Source organism: Papaver somniferum, chromosome 11, assembly GCF_003573695.1.
Source record: "Papaver somniferum cultivar HN1 chromosome 11, ASM357369v1, whole genome shotgun sequence".
NCBI lineage: Eukaryota > Viridiplantae > Streptophyta > Magnoliopsida > Ranunculales > Papaveraceae > Papaver > Papaver somniferum.
Window position 1 is genome coordinate 8,661,609 of NC_039368.1, and position 24,885 is coordinate 8,686,493.

The 24,885-nt window shown below is 35.6% G+C and overlaps 3 protein-coding genes and 1 non-coding gene across 5 annotated transcripts; 1 reads left to right on the top strand and 3 right to left on the bottom strand.

Annotated features, from left to right (window-relative positions):
• Nucleotides 1-9,792: 9,792 nt before the first annotated feature.
• LOC113323200 (glucomannan 4-beta-mannosyltransferase 9-like) lies at nucleotides 9,793-11,957 on the bottom strand. The gene is made up of 8 exons (XM_026571476.1): nucleotides 11,700-11,957; nucleotides 11,525-11,623; nucleotides 11,182-11,434; nucleotides 10,846-11,093; nucleotides 10,651-10,764; nucleotides 10,371-10,570; nucleotides 10,044-10,262; nucleotides 9,793-9,952 (listed from the first exon to the last, which is right to left on the bottom strand). The coding sequence occupies exons 1-8, from the start codon at nucleotides 11,877-11,879 to the stop codon at nucleotides 9,793-9,795; spliced, it is 1,473 nt and encodes a 490-aa protein (XP_026427261.1). The 5' UTR covers nucleotides 11,880-11,957.
• Nucleotides 11,958-12,965: 1,008 nt separating this feature from the next.
• TRNAE-UUC lies at nucleotides 12,966-13,039 on the top strand. The gene has a single exon. It is a non-coding gene; the product is annotated as a tRNA-Glu (tRNA).
• A 1,521-nt stretch (nucleotides 13,040-14,560) lies between these two features.
• On the bottom strand, nucleotides 14,561-15,667 carry LOC113324052 (bifunctional protein FolD 4, chloroplastic-like). Its single transcript, XM_026572390.1, has one exon. It carries the CDS (start codon nucleotides 15,665-15,667, stop codon nucleotides 14,561-14,563), a length of 1,107 nt encoding a protein of 368 aa, XP_026428175.1.
• A 4,668-nt stretch (nucleotides 15,668-20,335) lies between these two features.
• LOC113322904 (glucomannan 4-beta-mannosyltransferase 9-like) lies at nucleotides 20,336-24,111 on the bottom strand. Of its 2 annotated transcripts, XM_026571088.1 has the most exons (9): nucleotides 23,918-24,111; nucleotides 23,369-23,758; nucleotides 22,833-22,931; nucleotides 22,157-22,409; nucleotides 21,625-21,872; nucleotides 21,424-21,537; nucleotides 21,107-21,306; nucleotides 20,804-21,022; nucleotides 20,336-20,714 (listed from the first exon to the last, which is right to left on the bottom strand). In XM_026571088.1, the coding sequence occupies exons 2-9, from the start codon at nucleotides 23,714-23,716 to the stop codon at nucleotides 20,546-20,548; spliced, it is 1,650 nt and encodes a 549-aa protein (XP_026426873.1). In that variant the 5' UTR covers nucleotides 23,717-23,758; nucleotides 23,918-24,111; the 3' UTR covers nucleotides 20,336-20,545. The 2 variants fall into 2 exon arrangements, with proteins under 2 accessions (XP_026426873.1, XP_026426872.1); XM_026571087.1 differs by having other exon boundaries at nucleotides 23,369-24,111.
• Nucleotides 24,112-24,885: the final 774 nt, after the last annotated feature.

The following is a 24,885-nucleotide window of genomic DNA, read 5'->3' on the forward strand; positions in this document are numbered from 1 at the left end:
CTATTTCAGTAGTTATTAGATAGATTAATCTAACCATACAATGGAGTTTATTAGATTAAACTTAAGAGACTTTGTCAACGACTCATTATATCATGTAGCAAGATTGATTGGAGAGGTTACCAAACAGATTATTCCTTCGCTGTTTGGACTACGATCCAAAGGACTTGCTATTCACGTGCGTGACTCTAGAAGTCGAAGGTGCAGGGATAGTGAGGGAACTAAGTACCTAAGAGTAGTCTGCTTGTTCTCAACTGTACGAAGTTGGTATTTGATTTTGTATAGCGGCTTAATTCTGAGAGTATACAAAACTGGACTAGGTCACTGGATTTTTCTGCATTTGCGGTTTCCTCGTTAGCAAAATCTCGTTGTGTCTTTTACTTTATTTTTCGCATTATAATTGTTAGTATAATTAAGTAAAACACACAAGTAAGTTGACTCCGTAATACTTGATATTGATCCTATAGAGTTTTGGTTATTACCGAACCTATTATCAAGTACACACTTTGTTGTCGTATCGTCTCGATCTTGTATCTATAGTCAATCACACAAGTGATCTTATTGTTATATTGTCTCAATCTCAATCAATAGACGATCACACAAAGTGTGAACCGAATTTTCGTATTCTCTCGACTTTGTCCATATACGATCACATTCGGAAGAGGACTTATAGGTTGATATACAAAATATTGTGGTGTATATGGGTAGGGCTGAACATGGTGTCGGTTAACCGTTGGAAACCGACCGAACCAGACCAATAAGCAAGAAACCGAACCAAACCATTTAGATTTGGATTGGTTTGGTAAAAAAAGTTGAAAAACCGACATTACTGGTTTGGTTTTGGTTTGACCTGAAAACCGAACCAAAAACCATTGGGGAACCGATTAATTTTTAAACTTAGTTTCTACCGTCGATTTAAAGGTATTAGATTCTACCCATTGATTTAGAGGATAAATAGAAACCCTAAATATAATATTTCATTATGATACTCTCCCTCTTTCTCTTTCTCCTTCTCTCAGCCGCCTCCCTTCTCCACCCCCAACTACTCGACTTTTTTCTTCCCGTCTTCCTTCTTTTTTATTTGTCAATAACTAAATTAAGATATGTTATATATCTTCTTTTGATCTCTAGAATTAGAGTAAGCTTTAACTATTCTTGATTTTTTTTTGTCTGTATATTTGTGTAAACCAATACTATCGGCAACTACGATTTTTTTATCTGTAAATTTGTGTATTTTTTTTTTGGTTTGACATAATTATTGGTTAACCAAAAACCACTGGGAAAAACCGAAACCAACTGGAACCATTTGGAAACCGAACCAATGGTTAATGGATTGGTTTGGTTTAGATTTTTAGAAACCAATAGTATTGGTTTCGGTTTTGGTTTGGCTAGAAACCGAACCAAAACCGACCATGAACAGCCCTATATATGGGTACCCTCGTATTTTAAGATAGTGTTTCTCATTGTAACTTAACTATTTCTCATATGTGTTCCCAGTTTCATGTCAATTAAGGATTAGCAGAGTTACATTACTTCTTAGGTCTTGAGGTTAAGAGGAATGATAAAGTGATTTTTCTTTGTCGGGATAATTAAGTATGCCTTAGAATGGTTAACAAATACTAACTTGGTGGGTATTAAACCTTGCAATTTTCTTTTTCCTACGTCTTTCATATTCAGTGCCAATGGTGAAGTTCATTTGTTCAATATTACTGAATATAGGTCAGTCATAGGATCTTTGCTATGATATCTCACTTGGACCAGACTTGAATTATATCTTATTATTAATAAAATATCTCAGTTTATACAACCTCTAACTTCTCACTTGACTGTTGATAAAGGGGCGTTAAGGTACATCAAAGGTACTCTGGATCATCAATTTTTCATTATTAAAGTATTTACTTCTCTGCAAGGTTATTCTGATGTAGATTGGACGACAATCCAGATGATACGAGATTAACTTGTGGTTACCGTGTCTTTTTTGGTGCTAATCCTATCAACCGATCTGCAAAGAAACAAGTTACTCTCAAGGTATAGTTGTCAGATCATCACTCGGTCGAACTCACAAGTTTTGCTCTTTTAAACTTGTTGATGTCAATGTTAGATGTAAAAAACTATATCTTGATTTCTAGTCTACTAAGTCAAGTCTCGGACTAGGGTTAAAGTATGGTAATTGAGTATTAGACATTATTGAATAACCTAAAGAGTGAAGAACAAACAAACACACTTGCAAGAACTTCATCAACAAAGAGGTATGTGAAGAATGACCTATCATATTTACTCACGATATTTATCATTATATCTTATATGACTTGTCACATAATTTTAGTAGATTTAATATTGTAGAGAATAAATTTTGAGTTCAAGCTTGTCTTGGATTAATTCTCGAAATATGATTCAAATAATGGATGTTCATAGATCTTTAGCAATCTTAGTTAGAACAATTTTCTGTTCAAAAACTATTTTTGTTTTAAGTTGATCATCTGGAAATTTACCAAGCAACAATGCATACTTCCTATGGCTATATGGAAAGTTTTTTTTTTTTTATCAATTATGAGAGCTACGAACCTGGTTTGCAAACCACTATTTCTTGATTTGTGAATTGCAAAGGTTTGAAAACCCAGTTTGCAAATACCTTGGTTATGGCGGTCAAGAACTGCCAAGGTTCGCAAACCCTTTAAGTCTGTCGCTCATGAACTTCCAAGGTTTTCAAACCCGGTTTGCGAACCCTTTGGTTCTGTTCCATGAACTGACAAAGGTTTGCAAACCTACCCGGTTCAATATTAGCAAAAAATGACGAACTATTCTTTATGTTTGTTCGTCTATGATAAGACTATCATAGACACTTATAATATAACTTTATTCACTAAATCACTTTGTGTTTGTGGATCATTGATACTATATGCTGGTAAGTTCAAAGGCTACTTTCCCAATTTTAACCATCATTGTGGATGGTTCCAGAACCTTGGACCATAATGCATATTCTTTTGTGTAATTTTGAGGAAGACATCTCACATGCTTACATATATTCCTAATAATAATTTCATCTAAACTAATAATTAAAGTGTTTGCTTGAATTCTAAGAAATCCTAGCTTAAATTCAAAGTTACTTGGAGCCTTGGAAATTTATAAATAGAGAGACTCTTGCATCTGGAGTTCCGAATCCCGGGTACTCTTGTGTCCTAGTTGCTAAGCTAGAGTGGACCTCTAAAACCTAGGTTTTTTCTGTGAAAGGCGAAGTCTGGTCAGATTATCTTTTACATGATAGTTTGTGAATACGGATCTTGTTCCTATTGATCTTTGAGGATTATGTAATCTTTGAAGATGAACGAGACAAATAGAAATCATAAAGTTCTTTTCTTCTCAGATTTAGGGATTCATCAAGATAGATATCTAAACTTTTGTTTGATTTGTTTGGATTGTTCTCGAGAAGTGGTTAGTAATCTAGGCTTCTCAACTAACTGAGTATAAGTGTTCCGGAGTTGTGAGGTTTGATCGACTTTGTCTACTGCAAAAAGATTTCCGAACCTAGATTGAAATATATCAAAAGGGGAATCAAATTGGCTTCTCTGTTAGAGACAAATAGGTATCAAAAGTTCTCAGTGAGGTTGAAGCAACTTTTAGGTTGTAAGGGACGCCAACTAAGGGAATCAAGTGCGTAGAATCTTGCAAGATTCAAGAGGCGTATGGAATAGGAGTGCAGCTAAATTACTTGGAGGGTTAATTCGGTCTCAACTACATTCCAGTCCGATGTCTGATAGTAGGCTAATGACTATAGAAGTTCAATAAAGTGTGGTATTGAAAGATGGACGAGGTCTCGGGGTTTTCTGCAGGTGATAGACGCATTTTTGTGTCTAATGTGTCTCAATTCTATATATTGTTAATGCTCCTTTTTGTACTTATAATAGTATTTTATGTATGCGTAGGTGCTTTTGAGAAAGAAATTTTCAAAAAATTGGCTCGAGAAAATGCTAAAGGCACCCCGAAGGCAAGTGCTAAAGGGACCCCAACGGAGGATATGGGGATTCTACTTTCTTCTCAAATGAAATATATTTTGGCGATAAAAAATGACAGTCGAATGATAAAATTAGGGTTCGATTTTTGTGCGAGTTTTGTTGAGATTCAATCACAATTTTTGGCTTGGATGGACCTGTTTGGGCTAATCTGGTTGTTCAGTTCGATCAAATTGGGCCAGATAATCGAGATGGTAAAATATGGGAGGTATATCATGTGGGAATATCTTCTCGGTATTTTGCTCTATTTTTGGAAGTGGTGTGTGGATGCTGAGAGTTTAACTCATCTTATGATGTTTCATCATGTTTGAAGTATGACAACTGCGAGTTAACGCATGCAAGGAAGAGAAAGGAAATGAAATCTTGTGACTGGCAGAAAAGAAAAGAGAATTATTCAGGATCAATTACCGAGATTTGAAGGTGTTGCAGGGTATAAAACATGTGTTGTGGAGCCATAGAAATGACACAGAGAGTTTGGGGAAGTTTAGATAGTTGCAGAGAGACAAAATCATGATCACGAGTTGCAAAATTCTTTTTTTTTTTTTGCTGATGCAACTGAAGAACACCAAGAAAATTTCTTCGTTTTTCAACAATTGCCTTAACCTTCATAAATGACAACCATTCATGTTATAATTTCATCGTAACAACAATTTTGCAATATTTAATTTAAATTTGCAACACATCCTCTGCAACAGTGAATTTACAACATTTATTTCTGTTGCAAATTCTCTGCTTCATTTTCCCCCTTCTTTTATACTTTTGAGCTATAAATCAATATTTTGAGCAAATGTACAACATGAGGAGCTAAACCCCATTGCTGACGCGACAGAGGAAGCTATTTTTCTATTGAAAAAGTGGTATTTCTTATTTATTTAATTTGTGCAATTTTTTTATGATTATTTGCTTATATTAAAAATTGATTTAATGTTTTTTTTAAACAATTGTGATTCCACTAGTTGCAATAATTTAGAATCACGTTGATCGTATGAATTGCATAGTTATAATTGTATGAAATCATTTTGAAAATTGGGAAATATTGTAATTTTAGCCTCAATTTTCTTTAAATTTGATATCACCTTTGTATGAGTTTTGCTATTTTTAGTTTTTCAAATTAGGTCTAAAACCAACTTTTACAAGCCTGAGAATCGAACACTTTTCTTATCACTATCACAACTATATCAGCAGGTGCAGTTTTCCTCGTAACAAAATTTCTGGTGTCTTGTGTTTTTTTTTTTCTGCATTATATTGTTTATCTTTATAATAGGATTAACACAAGTAGTACGTGAATTACTCTAGATAGTTGATGTCTTTATTATTTGAGATAAAAACAAGACTCGTTCTTGTTGAATTCATATCTCGAAAGATAGATTGCAAATTTCATACTTGTTGAGTTCAGATCATTTTATTTCGTATACGACTAGATTGATCTTGGATATTGATTTTTGAGATCGTCCAAGAATTCTTCTAAACAATCAGATCCACGGGCCCTTTGGTCTTTCATATTGATTGTGGTAGAGAAAGAGAAAACTTTATATACAATCTTCTTCAAGGGTCTTTGCTTTGACCTACTTGTGATTGTATTAGGTTTTGTCCATACATGTTTCCAAATAAAAAAGTTGGCCGTGTACTTGGTGCCCTCTTATTTTCAATAGCAATGAAGCTGAGTACAAAAGCTTAGCCTCTATTGCAGAGGTGGTCTGGCTCTATCATTTACTTAAGGACCTCTATATTTTATTACCTGAATTCCATGCTATTGCTTTTGATAATATAAAACCTATCCCTTTAGATTCAAATTATATCTCTCACAGCTGAACGAAGCATCTAGCTCTTGATTTTCACTTTGTCAAAGAGCTAGTTCAATATAAATCTCTATAGATGATTTATCTCTCGACTATGAAGCAAGTTGCTAACGTTTTTACTAAGGGTTTGTTTGCTCCATGATTTGAGTTTCTAATACACAAACTGAAGGTTTTGTCTCTTTTTCAGTGTGAAGGAAGGTAGTAACACACATGTCTTATATTTTTCTTTTTATTTCTTACACTCTGATAACACTTTGTCAGGTTGTTATCTTTTTGTTGCAGTTACCCATATGTTAGAGTCTTATGATTAATACACATGTTGTTCATCGGTGTGTCGGTTTTCCTGTAAACATTAACCTCATCTCAATGTATATATAAGTCTGTATTGTACTACCTCGTTTCTCTAATGCTTGAGTAGTTGTCTATGATTATTGGTTTCAACAACGATTCAGTAAATCTTTAAGTACGTCAGTTGCATGTCTAGCTCTCTCCATTGTTCATCTTCATTCTTTTCCTTTCACTACTCATGACTCGAATCCACAAAAGTATGCCACATGAGGTCTGTGTCATATCTCATGCAATATTGAACTTTCTGAAACCACTTGCAAGGCGTTATTTTCCTAACTTTGATGGATTCTTTGTTATTAAGATCTCTTTTATCTTCACTGCTAAAGCAAAAATTAACCCTTATTCCTTCTTATTAATCAAAATTTTGGAGGAAAAATATTTTTCATAATTGGTCCTAACCTAATTTCTGGATTATTTATTTTTTAAATTCTAAAAGTAAAAAAATCATTCATAAATATGTATACCAAGCTTTCTCTCCAAACTTTCTCAATAACTGAGACAGAAAAACCCTAGCTTTTTCGCTGACTCAGAAAGCTATAATCTCTATAAAATCTCTATAATCTTTATCCCTATAAGCCGATCTGTTTACTGTTTTCATTTAATTTTGTTTCTAGATCTTGTTTTTTCATTTTCCCCTTTTCTCTACTGAATTCAAATCAAGGGTTAGCTTTCCCTTTCTTTTGATTGCGGTAATAGTTTAGGTTTCTTATTCCGGATTTAAATTTGTATTTGGGTATTAACTTTACAGTTTTCATTGGGTTTTTCATCTGGTTTGTAGTTTTGTTGAAATTGAACTGGAACAGCAACAACAACATCACCATGAAAACTACAACACCGGAAACAACAACTAGTTTACTGAAGACACTCGCAACAACAACAATGGCTCCAAAGATACCAATAACAAACAGTGTCACAAGACCGATTTCGACGAAGACCTATACCGATTCATGGAGATACCGTTCCATGCATGGTGGCCGATTCAGGTTACCTTTGCTACTGTTACGTTGATAAAACTCTTGACTAAAGGTTGGATTTATGGATCCTATTATATCTGTCATTTATTTTCCTATGTTTTAGGAAAAACCTTGAGAAATAGTTGGATCTTTTGATCATACATCTCTACTGATTTGTGGAGTTGCTAATTGGTTTGGATATGTTATTTTTCATCCAAACATGACCATTTAAATTTGTCATGTTAGTTAGAAATCTGTATGAAATGGGTAGAATTTTTTTCTTTCTGCGAGGCAAATAAATATCTCCTTCTAACATCTAAGAACTACTTTTGGTTCAGGAGAAGGGAGATGATATACGTAATGAAAGATAAATCCCGTTGCGTCTCACAAAATTATCACTGGAGTTTGTGTGTGACGGGTCCCTGGTGAGACTTGCCAAACAGGCTCTTAGTCCTTTGTATCTATAGAGGACAAAGGTGTCTGCGACGCTAGTAATTTGGGAAAAGAAGCTAGTGGCAGGGGAGTACGGAATCTACTGATTAAAGGTGTCGCTGAGCTGAAATTATGTCTAGTTACCGTACCAAAAATATACTACGACTGTAGCGGTAGTTGGTGACTGCAGAAAGAGCTCACCAGAAGTCTGGATTTAGTCAAAGCACATGGAAATCATGTTAACCAGGCATTCATTGAAGTATAAACCAAATCGAATAAAATCAGTTCCAAATCTGTGAAACAACCAAGAGATTAAACCTTAAAAATCAAAACTTTAATTAAGCTCATATTATGTAAAGCAAATTTCACATTTACAAAAAGGAATCCAAGAAACCAGGAAGAAATACCAAACCAAATGAAAAGAACCAAAAGATGAAGTGACAAGAGAGAAATCTCGGACTGCAAGCGCCCAAAGAGAGATTTACAAAAGTTGAACAAAAAGGAGGGCAAAGCTAAATTCACAAATTGTTCCGACTGGCTAACTGTTTGGGACAATAAAAACCAAACAACAGATACTCCTTCTGCTTTCACATAAATATTAGCCCTTCGTTTAAGTATTTTGGTTAAAGTGAAACTGAACTAACCATATAAATTATGTGTTATAGCAAACCTTTCAGCAACATCAGAATCCAACACCAGCTCTTTGTATACTTTGTTCTTTGGTTCATAAACCCCTGCTGATCTCCCCACAAAACTTCTTTGTTCTTGAAACTCCACATTAACTCCAAATACTTGCTACTGGTTATATTCTTCTCCGTAATGGAAAAACTTTTAGTCCAAGATTCACTTACTCCATATTTCTGCATCACCCAAACATCAACGCGTACATCATAAACATTAAAAACCAAACATAGGCACCCTCCCAATTCTCCAACATTTATATCAAACATATCTCCTTTCAAAGGTTCTTCTGGATATGGCATAGGTGATTCTGGCACTGGTATCTCATTAGCAGTATCAAAACAGACCAGTACCATGGAGTCTTGTTCGGAGGTGCCCGCAAGCCAATGAAGAGCTCCGTTAAAGAACACACCAAAATTTGGCCCGGTGTTGTATAGATCCCAAGACATTCTTCGAGTTTGAGTCTGTTTTCCATGAATCTGAACTTAACGTATAGACATCAACATCAACACACTTTGAAGCATGATTATCCACAAGCCTGACCAATTTGTAATCGTCACTCTTGTAATCATAACCAAATCCAAGCCCACATATGTCGCTGTTGTTTACTTCTCGTCCCACCATGGTTATGTTCTTGTATACTTTCCTTACGGATTCCAGATATAAAATTCTTCATCACTTCTAGTAAAAGACTTACCCAAACCAAGCCATTACAGAAACTCAATTTCACAATTTTGAAATATAGATGGGAATTTCATCTGATTAATAAATTCACAGTTAGTTGTTGATGATGTTGACAATGGCAATAGAGATGATACTGACTTGTAATTTGTTGCGTGTAGATTCACAATACAAAATACTAGTGTTGTTTTTTATGTTGCTAAGCTCGTGATGCATATCTTGGAAACTAGGGTTACCAATAAAGGTACACACATACTTACTTACGCTCTTAAATCGCATAAGAGACCTCCTTGGTAGCCTTAAAAAAAATTCTTCGAGAATCTCTTCAGGAAAGCATGAAATTGTCGCAATTGCCTCTTTCTTCTTCTTGAACTTCATCTCGCATGAGAGGAGGAGGAGGAGGAAGAAGAAGAAAATAGGGTTTTCAAGAAGGTTTGTAAAGCCCTAACAAGAAAAGAGTTTGTATAAATAAAGAGTGTTAAACTTTCTAGGAATAGCCTATGTAAACCCTTCTTTAATGAAACTTATTTTCTCTAGTTGGTCAGGGTCAAACTTAAGGTCAAAGATTCGAGTTCCGGCCGATTGTATATTGGGAAAATCTCTGCAGTTATGCCCGTAAAGGGTAAGTAAGCCTGCAATTTTCTGCAGAAATATGCGAATTTCGGTTGTGATTTTACTCAACCAGCCTTTTGCAATCTCCGAATTTCTGTGAACTGGCCTATTTAAGCTTATACAATGCACAAGTTTGTAGATACATCAAAAAATCATATCCAGAATCGACAATCTTATATAACATGGACTAATTAATGAATCCTAGCTAAATACAAATAGTCCTAGTATATATACAAATATATATGGTACTAACTAAATACATTACAAAAAATTGATAGCTTAATTTGGTATTTGGCTGCCAATATAACCAAAACCCGCAACGAAGAACGCGATAGCTTGAGCGAATAAGTAATGGAAGTACCAGTACTTCCCAAATGCAAGATCATAAGATGCACATACCAAGATATACAATCCGACCCAAAGCTCCAACGGATAGATTCTATTTATATTCATTCAAGAAGAAGAGAGTTAGTAAGTAGACATGGGCAATTAACATTGCATTTGACGAAAGAATTTGTTTCGTATATTACCTTTCTCTGAATCTTGTCATTCGAGATTTGTTTGATGGATCCTTAGTAACAGCTTGTTTGTTAGAATTTTTGGATTTGAGTAAAGCATCTCCTAATTTTTCAGTAACAACCCATTCATTTACTCTCCCGGCATCCAGTAAACCGATAAATGTAGCTTTGGTTCGATGCATTGACATGACATTTTGGAAGAAAATCCAATTAAAAACCAAGTAGAATGACCTGCAAAGATTCAAATATTGGAATACGAAAACTTGTAAGGGCTCAAGCAAGGTGTTAAAAGAGAATGGCAACTTGAGCTCAACCAACTGATTATGTATGCGTATGTACCTTGGTGTTTCAATTGCATTGAGGATTGAAATGATAGAAGGTATATAAACTAAGCCCCATTTTGGAACTTCGACTTCAGGAACGAAGACGGTTGCAGGAATTATGACACAGTAAAAGAAGAAGGTGTTAAGATGTCCGACAATCTTCCCTACAAAGAAGAAGCTATAGATTATATAAAGCCTCTTCCATAGGTTAACCTTCTGCATTCAGGAAATAAATATTCTTTACCACAACATTTAAAACTAAGAGTTACAACAGTCAGAGTTGAAATTTTGATTACCTCATTTCTAATGATCTCCATTGCCATTTTCTTGAATAGATTGGCAGGTCCACACGACCATCGATGTTGTTGGAACCGGAATGCCTTGAAAGTACTTGGCAATTCATTTTTCACCTTCAATTTTTTACAAAAATGGATGATTTAGTTGTGAGCAGACTAAAATGCTGCGGCAGGGCATAGTGGTTAGTTCTGTACCTTGATATGACCAACATAGACGAATTTCCATCCCTTGAGACTAGCGCGAATAGCAAGATCCATGTCCTCAACTGTTGTCCGGTCATTCCATCCGCCAGCTTCATTAAGAGCAGACATTCTCCAAACACCAGCAGTACCATTGAACCCGAAGAAAGCATAAGTAGCGGAACCAACTTCTTGCTCAACTCTGAAATGGTAATTGAACGACATCTCCTGGAATCTGGTCAGCATATTCTCGTTCGCATTCACTGGACGAATTTACATCCGAGTCAGTTTAAGTCAATTTTATGGATGAATAAATGGCATGCACTAGTTACGGGTTATTAAGCTAGTTACCAAATTCCCATCGAGCTTGAACTAGACCGATTTCAGGGTTGTGCACAAAATAAGGTACTGTTTTATCAAGGAAATCGGGATCGGGTTGAAAATCTGCGTCAAAGATTGCAACAAAGTCACACTCTTGGACATAGCTGTGTTTCAGACCCTGTTTTAGATTCCCGGCTTTATACCCATTTCGATTATCTCTAATTTCATACTTGATGTTAACTCCTTTGTTTGCCCATTTTTGACATTCTATTTGCACCAAATCCTATACAAAAATATCCAGTAAATATTACTCAGTAACTTTTTGATTGAGTTGTTTAGAAAACACTGAAAAAAATGTGAGATGGAGAAAGACCTTGATGATTGGATCAGTAGAATCGTCAAGAACTTGAATTATGAGTCGATCCGATGGCCATGAAAGACCACATGCAGCTCCAACTGAGAGCTTATACACCTGCGAACATTAAACTAACCATAAGGCCATGTACAATTTCAAGGAGCTAGATAGGCAGAGACAGAAGAATATTAACCTCTTTTTCATTGTACATTGGAATTTGAACAAGAACCATAGGATAATTCGAGTTGCCCTTCTCTACATCAACTTGAATCGCTTCAAATCTATATCGCTTTTCCGGTTTCCATCCAAACAACTTCACGAAAAGAATTACAAAACCTACGTATACTCTTTCAATGAATACCATTATAGACATTGCTAAACACACATGAACACATATATTCAGAAATGGAGCTAACACTGAACTTCTTACAAAACCCCATGTCACTCCAAGTACTCGAACCGCATCATCTTTCGTGAAATATAGTACCACTGTTTCTGTAACAAACTCTGTTGGCAATGGAAACCAATCCATTTCACTCAAAGAAGTGAAAGGAAAAGAAACCCACTGGATTTCTCACTTCTTACACTTACATAAACCAAAACCACTACATAGAATTCTCTTAGTTACCGAGATCCAAACAGAGAAAGATATCAAAAAGATAGTGAGACAAACAGTAGCGTGCAAAAAACTGAGCTGGTTGTAATTAACAGTATAATTCTGTCTCATGCACAAACTTTTCCCACTGCACTTGCTAATAATCAACTAGTAGTAGTAGTAATGTAGGACAAATTTCTCAATTAATCTTCGTTTGCATCTTAGTACTTCATTATTGGTTGAAGAATCTTTATCATAAGCTGGTTTTTCGAACATGGGGGTTGATGCCTGAGTGGTTCGATATAAAAAAATGTACTTGGTCTGTTTGATGTTTGTTCTTACTAGTTGAGCTCTCACGTGCTTGTTGAAGTGTTTCTTTCTTTCAGTGTAAGGTTTCTATACACAATTGAGAGAAATTCCAATAATTTTTTTCTCAAAACTTTTCAGTGACGTAGTTTTAAATTAGCTGTGAAAGTTGTTCGTAATTTTTTCTCAGATTTCTCTTGATTACCGGAAGAAACTACTGAGCTCCCATAGCTAGCCATGTAACTTTTTACAAACAGTTGGCTCCTAGCTAAACATGCGATTTTCATTTTTGGATTTTAGAGCGAGCAGGATGGATCTTGTCAGTAAAACAAAAACTAAAGGAAATGTGAGTATCCTTAGTTCTTAGTATTGTTTTTGTTTCTTTGGATTTAAAGAAATAATATAGGGGATCTTAGCAGGAACTTACCACATGTTGATTATCTCAGCATTAGCTTAACAGAAGTAGATCTATGTTCATGATGGAATATGTAAGCGGATCATTGTATATGTTAGAAATCTGTTTTGACAAAGTTGTAGATTTCTTAAAACTTTCAACAATCCATTGTAGTCCAGCCCGGTTAGGATACCTGGCTTTCACCCAGGCGACCCGGGTTCAAATCCCGGCAATGGAACTTTTACCTTTTTGACCACAACGTATCCAAACAGTGCAAATGCTTCTATCAACTTGCAACTTCTTTTTGTATGCTCTTATATCCCGTGCCTCCAATATAGCATGTTTTGATCAAGAAACCTGTTTTGAGGCATATTGGATTTTTTTGAGGCATACTAAATAATGCTAAAATAGGGTCATTAGATAAAAAACAACATCACTCCTTATCCATTTTTTTGATAATGGCATAACTACCCTTACATAATTAGTGACAATAATTATGATTAGATTTGATTAGTTAGGAATTTTAAGTATTGATTAAAAATTAAATTATTAGTGTTAAATTAGTAGAGAAATCAAATTTATGTGAGAGAGTTGGAATTTTTGAGAGGAAGAAGAAGAAGTGAAAAACACTTGGGTTTTGAGATTTTAGTGATTAGAAGTGACCAAAATGTGTGATTCAAATCAGAGGTAGACTTCTATACGAGGTTTAATGTCCTTTTTATAAGTGAATCGGTCAAAAAATTGAATTTTTAAAACCCAGATCTACAGGCCAGATGAACAGTTCTGCTGACAAGTTTTCAGCCGAACTTCACTCTGTAACTCACGAATTTAGGTTCGGCTGTTTCGAAAAAAAATCGTTGCTAGCCGAACCTAGGTGTATTTTCAAATAACAGAGTTTCGGATGACAAGTTATCAGCCGAACTTCACTTTATAACTAACGAATTTAGGTTCGGTTGATTCGAACAAAATCTAGCAAAATCGCATTAGCTGAACATAGTGTTTCTCTAAATCATAGACTAGGTTCGGCTCAAATTGATATTCCAAGATCAGCGGAACTGATCTTCTTGAAACCCTAATTTCATCTTTGAAATCATATTTTATCGATCAAACAAAATAAAATCAATCAAAAACAAGATGGGTTTGTTACAAATGCATTCTAAAATACATCTAAGAGCAACTGAGATTTGGATTTCGCACTCCAACATCGCTCACTTCGATTTGCGTTTCCTTTGATTGATTGATTGTTTGATTGATTGAATTGGGTTCCAAGATGTTTAAGTTTAAAGGTTACTTTGATTTTTGATTTTAGGTTTTTGAGGATAAGGAAAATCTAGTAATTAGATTGTTTAAGGATATATAGGTTATTGCACTACCTTCAGACACCCCTTATAAAACCACCCTAGATGGGATAATAAATAAGTATGCCTCAAAATAGGTTAGTTGATCAATATATCGTGTGTCACTGTTGTGCTTCTCAACTAAAACACTGAATACGTGATAAAGATTGATTGAACTCAATGTTTAAAATCATACACGAACAGGAAATAATTTGATGAGTCAAAAGATGCAGTCGCAGTAGGTAGGTATTAAGCTTAAAAGAGAGAAGTGAATAAAACAGTAGAGGAATCACACCGTAAACTATTAAAATCCCTATAAAGAATTTTATTAATAATAAATCTCATCCCACAAAATACAAAAGAATTTAAAACCGAAAGAAAAAGATGGCGTAATTGCAGAAAATATATATGTCCCAGGCAGGTCATTCAAACTTAAGAGCCCTCTTAGCCATGAGAAGCGTGTTTGAGAGAAGCATCGCGGTGGTCATGGATTCCACTCCTCCTGGTACTGGAGCTATAACTGAAGCCCACTCATAAGGCACTTCGTAGCAAACGTCCCCAACAAATTGATAGGACCCTAGATGACTTTTCATCATGTTATTGCCGGTGTCAATGACAATTGCTCTTGGCTTAATCCAGCGAGCCCTCACCAGATAAGCTCTTTCTGCAGCGGAGATAAGGATATCTGCTTGGCCAACGATCTCCTTGAGGTTCTCTGTTCCACGGTGCACAACAGTGATCTTGGCACCGTGCCTCCGTAGTAAATATGCGGCAGGAGGTGCAACGATGTCAGTATCAGTTCCATTACCAATAACAACTACTGATTTCCCCTTTATACGAAGGTCACATCTATACAACAATTCCATGCATGCTTTGGCTGTACATGGAATTACGGAAGGAAATTTAAGCTCTTGATCTCGTGTTTTTAGTGAACTGAATCCGTCAACATCTTTCTCAACTCGAACAGCATTCAAGATTTTCGCTTTATCCATATGACGAGGTAGTGGCAGCTGAATGTGTATACCATGAACAGAGGGTTCCTCGTTGAATCGCGAAATATAATCAACAACTTCTTCTTCTGAGGAATCATCTTGCAGACGAACTACATCGGTTTCGATCCCTGCTGCTTCACAAGCCTTCAACTTGTTCGCAAGAAGATCCGGCGAGTGATTCTTATCCCCAACTACAATAACAGTTAACTTTGGTGTGACGCCAATTGCATCCCTCATCTCCATTACTTCATCGGTGATTTCATCTATGATTTCCTCTGCCACCGCCTTTCCGTTAAGTTTCACTCTAGGAAATCTAGTACTCATTGACATCGCCACAGCAGTAATACTATAATTAGAACTTCGACGCTGCATGCTGATCGAGGAGGCACCAAAGCCAGCAGGATTTGGAGGTTTGAAAGAAAGAAAAGCTGGTGGTGGTCTTAGACGAACAGAACCACTTCTTCGGATTGTATCGAACTTGGGAAGACGAGCTGTTGATGTTGATGAAGAACAGCTCGAAAATATAGTTGACGCCATTGCTCAAGCGAAGACGATGATGATAGATGGCTTAGAAGTGCTCAAGCGAAGATGACGACGAGAGATGGCTTAGAAGAATATAAAGGTTTTTTTAGAGCGAACGTAATTTGATGTAAATTAATTAAGCTAGATGTTTCTCTTAAATACTAAAAAAAAGAAGCAACATCTTTCCAAATTTCTACGCTTATTGATTGCTAAATACGAGAAACCGTATTGGTCTGAAACAACCCACAGATGTTAAGGGCCGGTGAGATCCGGGGGTCCTATTAATATACCAAAAAGGCAGCCCAAGCATATCAAGGTCCATAGTTTTGAATGTTGTCAAAGTACAAGTTCGGAAAAACAGGGCCCGAGGCGGCCATTGTCATGGGTGGTCTATTGCTCACCTTCTATCGACTAATTTCCCAGTATTGCAAGCCCAATTTGGAGCCTAGTGATATAACTCTATTATTGGGGCTGATTTTTATTTTTGGTTTGGGCGTTTCATAGGATTTTAATATCCTAGATATGGATAGAGGAAGACCAAATGTGTGTTAAAAGTCAAATTTTCCCATGATAGAATTCTATTATTGGGGCTGAATTCTTTTTTGGTTTGGGGGCTTCATAGGATTCTAATAACATAATGTGGATAGGGGATATAACTCTATTATTGGGGCTGATTTTTATTTTTGGTTTGGACATTTCATAGGATTCTAATATCCTAGATATGGATAGGGGAAGACCAAACGTGGATTAAAAGTCAAATTTCCCCATGATAGAATTTTATTATTGGGGATGAATTCTTTTTTGGTTTGGGGGCTTCATAGGACTCTAATAACATAATGTGGATATGGGGAGACCAAATGTGTGTTAAAAGTAAAATTTACCCATTAGATATTTATTTTACCTAAAATCAAATTAATTCAAAATTCGAAATTCAAAACCAACGTCAATTCACCGATTTCTTCCTCTCTTCTTCTTATCAAAATCAAACAATGAAACCTATGATCAAAATTTTTGAAATCTTTTTGGTCATCTTTCTCTCTTAATGATCTCCAACGCTTTTGGAAGAAGACTATCTAACTAGAAGGGAATCAACTTATGTCAGGCAGGTAGAACTACTATGGTCAAATCTGTTCTTAATTCAGTTCCCATGTACCAGATGAGTATTTTCAAGATGCCAAAGAAATTAATCAAGAAACTTGATACTCAACAAAGAAAATTTTGGTGGGGATACAAAGATATTAAAAGCACTAAATTCATTGGGTGGAAAAATCTATGCATTCACCAAAGGGTTTAGGAGGTCTAGCTTTTAGAGACCTTGAAATGCTAAATCATGCTCTTCTTACTAAACTTTCTTGGAGAATCTGTACTAAGCAAGACAGTCTGGTTGGTCAAGTTATCAAACCAAAATACTTCACGGATGAAGAATTCCTTCACATTGATAAAAAGATACATAATTCTTCTTGGGTTTGGAGAGGGATTGGAACTGGTTTAGCCATTATTCAAGAAAACTATTGTATGGAGATCAACAATGGCAAGGTCACAAGAATATGGTATGATAATTGGATCTTTGGTCTGGATACTAAACCATCTCCACTTTGTCCAACACATCTCTCTTATTCTTTGGTAAGTGAACTTATAATTCCTGATACAGCTGGATGGAATGTGCCTTTGCTGCAACTCCTCTTTCTACTAAACTAGTAAACAAAATCAAGAATATGATTATTACTCCTTATGAGAATGATGTTATCAAATGGAGACCAACAAAGGATGGCACCTTTACTGTGAAGAGTGATTATAATAAACTGATGGAAAATAGAGTCAACAGTCAAGCTGCTCTCAACAATGTTCCTAAAAGTACTTCAAAATCCTTATGGAAAATGAAGCTCCCACACATAATCAAGTTTTTCATCTGGAAGTCTCTCAAGGGGATTGTACCTACTAAACTCAGACTGTCCATCCATAACAGCAGCTTGGACACTCAATGCAGCATCTGCAATAATGAAGAGGAGTCTCTATACCACCTGCTAATCATTTGTACTCATGCTAGAGCTGTTTGGAGACTGGTAAATATTGATATAGATCAAGTTAGAGCCATCTGCAATTCAGTTATGGAGTGGATTCTATGTTGGTTTAATAATCTACAGAATGCTAGTGCTACTGATCAAAATGGCTGGAGGAACTCTCTCATGGTTGGCTGTTGGATTATTTGGAAAGAAGGATTCCAGGATAAAACTCTCAACCCTCTTTCTACTGCTTCTAGAATTAATTACCACTTGCATAATTTTAACATGTCTTTAAACATGCCTGAAGTTTTTCCCGTACAAAAGTCAATTGTCATACAGAATGAAAATTTCCTGTTTAAGGTTCATGTGGATGCATCCTTTGATAACATTACTAATGTAGTTGGCACTGGCATGGTGCTTTATACTTCTGCAGGACAACGTGTTGGGATCAAAGGCACATATGCAGCTGGAGTAATAGATGCTGAAGGTGGAGAATGTATGGATATGATGGTAGCACTAAGATGGTTATCAATTTTGAAAGTCGACAACTTTCACCTAATTGCAGATGCAGAAGAAGTAGTTAATTCAGTAACCACTGATTCCATTCAAGTCAGATGGGAAAATAATAAGTTTATAAGAGATATTCAAGTTGTTCTTTCTTCGTTTAAACATTTTAAAATTTCTTTTATCGGAAGAGATGGTAACCACATTGCTGATGCCATCTCTAGGAAAGTTATATTAGATAAATTTTATGTGGAAGAGTATAATGACTTCTCCTAGAGCTGTCAATTTCTAACCCGACCCGCGGGTTGGACCTAGCTTGGCTTGTTTCAACCCGGCTCGGCTTGGCCTGTTGTCTAAACAAGCCGGGTTAGGGTTGTCATATCTAACCCTAGTAAAAACAAGTCGGGCAATAAGGTCAACCAGCGGGTTACCCACCAACCCGTCAATTTCCTATGAATTACTAATTTAAGAATTTTAAGTTACTAATTTAGGAATATTAGGATGATTTTAGGGTTTTGTACTAGAAATCAAACTTCATATATTCTTAATACGATCCAAATTTCATTTGATTTAGGGTTACGGAGTAGTGGGTGCTTTCTTAGCGTTTTGTAAAGGATTGACCAACATAAATATACCATTATATATAAAATAACAAGCAAAAGTAATCAAGAACCACGAAATGAAAGAGTGGTTATAGTTTTCAAATATGAACCAAGGTGGGATGAGTTCGAATCCCTCTGCCCACTGAGTTTTTTATACGTTTAAGTGATTTTACGTTTCAGCCACCCCATTTGACAAGCCAACCCGTCTAGGGTTAGGATTGGGGTTTTTGGCTTTTACATGAACAATACTAGGACTGACCCTAACCCGTCCATGGCTTGTCAAGCTAGGGCCGAGTTGACTCTAGCTTGCTCCGTTGACAGCTCTAACTTCTTTCCATGGATTGTAAGTTTATCGTCAAGGTACTCTGTGCCTGAACCATATTAGTTCTTAATAAAAGAAATTCTTATCTAAAAAAAAAGTTACCATAGTCTAAAATTTCTGATTTTGTTATATCTAGAAGGCTACCTGTGATATGCTTTTCTCTAGGGATTAGGATCTTCTAAAATAAATCATGTATGAAACACAAAATACTGGTAAGTTTTACATGTTTGTTTTCCTATAAATCAGTTTATTTCGATATAGAGAACTATTTAAAAAAACAGAGTAAAGGTACGGACACCGAACTAATAGATTATCTCATACTCATCAGCTTAGAAACAAAATTCATAGACTGGGATGTCGGAGAAAATTGAAGGTTTGCCGGATGAAAGATCCTCAGCCTAGTGGCTTCGACAAAGGTAATACAAATTACTACTATTAAAGAAACGTGAGTTTATAGGGTTTCGTGTTCTTGTACCGTACTTTTATTTTTTATGGATGAATCTGTGATAACCGTCGACCAAAAAAAAAGAAAAGAAGTGCTATATTAGCAGTCCAGATTCTATTGTTTAACCTGATACTACTCCTTCCGTCCCAAATTAATAGAGATATTTGGTTTTAAATTTTGTGCCACAAATAATTGAACTATCTCACTAATCAAGGGGGTATTCTTAAGCTACCCTTTTAATTGATTATTGTTACCATAAGAAATTTGTATAATTTGATATCCATGTTTATATTCGTTACGTAGGTGTTTTAAAATGCTTTTTAATGGTGTTAACATTTACGAAAAACCTTGGTATAGTTTAAGAGATAAATGATTTCTAAGTTTTACTAGTTATTATCTATAAGAGTATAATTGTAAAAAAATACTTAAACATACTCTTATTTTCTCCCTGCCTTAACAATATTGTGCAAATTATAAATAGCTTAATTAATTTGGGACTAAGGAAGTATTATATTGTCACCCAATATTTATCTTTAGACCTGAAATTTGTTGTGTAATCTAAAATTAAATCTTAAGGTGACTCAAAAGACCGTCCCGTAGCCGAATATTGTTCCCATTTTGGTGAGTCTTCATATAAGGCCTTATCCAGCTCCTTTGAGGCCAAGATCCTTGTGGGACTGTAGGAGATGGCTAGTTGGCTTCCATGATCTAGTATCTCCGACAGTCTTTATGGCAAGGACTCGACCAAAGCAAAAACAAGAAAACAGAAAAGTAAAAGTCAAGGCAATAACTAAAGACATCAGTATGTTTCAAAAAAAGAATGAGCGATATTTGATTTAATCATAAAATGAAATATTTACAAATTTGGGTGTTGTTATTGCTACATTGTATCTAAAACCAACTATTCAAATGCACTGCCATTACAAAACTTTTTACCACTAATTCTCAGATGAGTTTATAATTAGTACTGATATCAGTGTCGTTACAGGGGAGACTTCATATCCTGCTAACGATTCCTTAATCCCAGGAGTTAGGAATGCGAGTTCCTACATAACCTAGACCCGTAACAAAGAACGCAATGGCTTGGGCGAATAAGTATATGAAGTACCAATACTTCCCAAATGCGACATCATAGCATGCGCAAAAGAAGATGTAAGCTCCGACGCATAGTTCCATTGCATAGACTCTGTATCAAGTCAATCAAACAACATTCATAAGGACTAGCGACACTTTTATAAATTCTATTATTTGGGTTAGAGGAAATGTTTTACATACCTTTCTCTGATTCTTGCTAGTAAAGGTATCTGCGATAGTTTGACTGCTGGCTTAACGCTGTTGTTATCTTTGGATTTGAGAAGAGCATCTCCTAATTTTTCAGTGACAACCCATTCGTTTACTCTCCCTGCCTCAAACAGACCGATAAATGTACCTTTTGTTCGATGCATAGACATGACATTTTCAAAAACGACCCAGTTAATCACCAGGTAGAAGGACCTGCAGATTTTCAACACATTAATTTCTTGTAATAACATGGGGTGACAAATGGAGCTGACCGATCGATGATTGGGAAGTTTCTACCTTGGTGTTTCGATTGCGTTAAGCAGGGTTATGATTGAAGGAATGTACACCAAGCCCCATTTAGGAATGTAGACTTCAGGAACCAAAGCGGATGTCGGAATAACAATGCAGTAAAAGACGAAGGTAACGATATGGCAGACAATCTTTCGCACAAAGAAGAAACTGTAAATGGTATGAACTTTCTTCCACAGGTTCACAGTCTGCATTCAGTAACACTAAGTTTGTCAATTACGAAATGGTAACAAACTTCACTGGAATACGCAAATTTCTCTCAATTGTGAACTATTACTGAACGAAAGAACTAGATTACAATGTACCTCATTTCTGATGATCTCCATAGCCATTTTTCTGAACAAATTTGCAGGTCCACAGGACCATCTATGTTGTTGAAATCGAAATGCTTTAAAAGTACTCGGCAATTCATTTTTTACCTTCAAATTGAAGGAAAAACAAAATGTTAGACTCGAATCTGATTTAGAGGTTCAATCAGTAACAAAATGTCATTTGCCTTAAATTACCTGAACATCACCAACATAGACGAATTTCCAACCCTTCAAACTGGCACGGACGGCAAGATCCATGTCTTCGACGGTTGTTCGATCTTTCCATCCACCGGCACTGTAAAGAGCCTTAATTCTCCACACCCCAGCAGTTCCATTGAAACCAAAGAAAGCATAGGTGGATGAACCAACTTCTTGCTCCACTTTGAAATGGTAATTCAATGACATTTCTTGAATTCTTGTCATTATACACTCATCAGCGTTCACTGCACAACATAAGGCCAATAAGGCCCGGAAGATAAATTGTATGGCCTACAACTTTGTCTGCTTTTGCAAACCAAACGGCATGGGTTGACTGATAAGAAATTTGGGGTAAACGATGGTGACAGCCCGACACTGACCGTGCTGATGGCGCGCTGTGCACGATCATTGCGCATCACTTGGTTTTTTTTTTTTAATACATTATCTTGGTTCTTGACCCTTGAAATATATTATCAAAATAAAAACTAATTAATTAAGAAATTAAATAATGAAAAATTGGAATGCTTACCAAATTTCCAGCGGGCTTGAACCAGACCGATCTCAGGGTTATGTATAAAATAAGGAACAGTCTTGTAGAGGTAATCGGGTTCCGGAGTAAAATCGGCATCGAAGATTGCGACTAAATCACACATCTCAACGTAGTGATGTTTCAGGCCTTCTTTAAGTGCTCCTGCCTTGTACCCATTTCTGTTGTGTCTGATTTCGTACTTAATATTCACTCCCTTGCATGCCCATCTTTGACATTCTAATTCTACCAAGTCCTAAAGCCAACCAACAGTAAAGATTAGAGACAGTAGAAAAAAAAACTGAATAACCGTTGACAACGTGTTTAAAATTTCAACTTCTGCATTTCCAATCAACTTTTATCTCTTCTTTGTGGTCACTATTTCTGAGCTACATTGACAACACGATTCTGAACTAAATTGATAACATGTTTGAAAATAGAAAAAACTTATAATACTTTCTTTTCAGTTGACAACATGTTTGAAAATAGAAAAAACTTAAACTACTTTAATGATTATTTTCAAGTTTTTATTTTTGTCAAATTAAGAAACTGAAAGTATCACTTTTTTTTTTTTTTTTTTGCTTGAAACGGAGGGAGGATATAAAAAATGATACCTAATCAAATTTGTACAAAATTTTGAGTTATGTGGGTTGGATTCAAGAAATGAAATTGTGTTCACCTTGATCATTGGGTCAGTAGAATCATCAAGAACTTGAATTATAATTCTATCAGATGGCCATGAAAGCCCACATGCAGCTCCAATTGACAGCTTATACACCTGTAAAAACAAAACAATAACCAATCAAAACACCAGCACCACATAAATCATGTCATATGATTGGTCACCATCCATCCTTTTAGTTTTTTTACCGACAGAATTAACTAAAAAAGAATTCATCAAACCGTATGCAAATTTGTCAACATACTCATAAACAATAATTACTTAAATTGGTGGAGCAAGTAGCAATGCAGTTGACCCAATTGATAAAGTAAATAAATTATTACTCTTCCATTCACATGGACATGGTCTAGTTCTCTGAGCTTTTTCTAGTGGGGGTGTCTACCCTGTCATGCATGATAGAGAACACAAAAGCTGAAACTTTTCATTCTACAGATAGAAAGTAATCAAAAAGGAGAATCTGAGGAGGAGGAGGAAAAGATTACAAAAAAGAATTCCAAGAAGAAGAAGAAGAAGGTGTTAATTAATTGAGTTACCTCTTTTTCATTGTACATGGGGATCTGAACAAGAACCATAGGATAATGAGAACTTCCTTTCTCAATATCATCTTCAATCTCTTCAAACTTGTATCTCTTTTGTGGTTTCAGACCAAATATTTTTACATAAAGAATCACAGCACTCATATATACTCTTTCAATGAACAACATTACTGACATTATCAAACATATAACAACAAATACTCTCAGGATTGGAGCTATAAATGAGATTCTAAACAAATCCCAAATATTTGCAATTCCATCAATTATGTCTGATTTCTTGATCCCATGAACTCTTTCTTGGATGAAACTGGTCGCCAATGGAACCCATTCCATCAAAGACCCCATATCTCTAAAGCTTCAACCCTCTTGTCTCTTATTATATTGGCTCTGTGGGGGTTCAATAAAAGCAATAGAAGAATTTTGATCAGTAGTCTGTGGCTAATTAACTACTTCATATGAAGACCCACACCATTAAATGTAATGAATAATTGCAGAGACAGGATAAGAAGAAAAGCTAGATCTTAGTTTCTTAAAACTAAAACTTACTAAATCGAGAATTTAGTTAAATGAGAGCGTGGCAGAAACTGAAACAGAGCAAGATGAGAATATTGTTGAGCTAGCTCTTGCAATGGAGTTCACAAGAGCTTGATATAATTCTGTTCTGTGTCTCTACCGCTAACTCAAATTCTCTCTATCTCTTATTTCTTTCTGTGATCTAGTCCAGTCTAGCTAGAGGTGGGTTGCAGTTCGCAAGTAGTTAGCACGACTTCATTACATCTTATATAGTACAGAGATTCAAGACAATGTAGATGATTAGGGGGTGGTGGTGTGACCATCTTTACTTACCAAACAAATAAATGGCCCCAAAATTTTCTTGATATATTGATTTTAAAATATAGTGGACTTAAAAAAATATGAGAATGGATCTAGTCAGTAAATAAAATAAATTTGGATCCTGGCTGTAACATGCCAGGAAATTAATCCATAATGTTTTTGTATCATGACTGTTTCATGGTTGTTTAATGCCAACTAGATCGAGACGGTACATAGTTAATTTGAACCGAAAATATTACTACACAGTACAGTTTGATGGAATTAAAGAATTTACTCAAATTAAGATTTTATTCAAAATAAAATTTGTGTCCGGCACCTCTTTTTTTTCCTTTTTTTGGTTAGAACCAGTAATTTAGAATATATGGATTATCTAATCATTTTTTATGTAATTTTAAACATGCATATGATTATTATGGTTTAATTATCTATGATCATTCGTTGATAGTGTCTTATCAACATGCATCTACCTTAGCTCTTACTATTTGATTGATTGATTAACTATTCTTAAATGCCACCAAGCTCATATCACGGGAATAAACTTTGCCAAAAGTTCCATTACTATTTACTTTTTTCATGGGCACAGCGGCTCAAGCATCCCAGGTGTGGATTAGATTTTTGCAACGGGGAGATCCTGTTTGGCTAAGGGGATACTTAATTTCGTCATCCAAGACTTGAGATTC

Coding starts and splice junctions, on each gene's coding strand:
- LOC113323200 (XM_026571476.1), bottom strand. CDS start 11,879: ATGTCTATAATGGTATTCATTGAAAGAGTATACGTAGGTTTTGTAATT. Junction 10,571..10,650: donor TGGAGATCATTAGAAATGAG/GTAATCAAAATT, acceptor TCCTGAATGCAG/AAGGTTAACCTATGGAAGAG. Junction 10,263..10,370: donor AATGCAATTGAAACACCAAG/GTACATACGCAT, acceptor GAATCTTTGCAG/GTCATTCTACTTGGTTTTTA.
- LOC113324052 (XM_026572390.1), bottom strand. CDS start 15,667: ATGGCGTCAACTATATTTTCGAGCTGTTCTTCATCAACATCAACAGCT.
- LOC113322904 (XM_026571088.1), bottom strand. CDS start 23,716: ATGGGGTCTTTGATGGAATGGGTTCCATTGGCGACCAGTTTCATCCAA. Junction 21,538..21,624: donor TCTATGTTGGTGATGTTCAG/GTAATTTAAGGC, acceptor TTCAATTTGAAG/GTAAAAAATGAATTGCCGAG. Junction 21,023..21,106: donor AACGCAATCGAAACACCAAG/GTAGAAACTTCC, acceptor GAAAATCTGCAG/GTCCTTCTACCTGGTGATTA.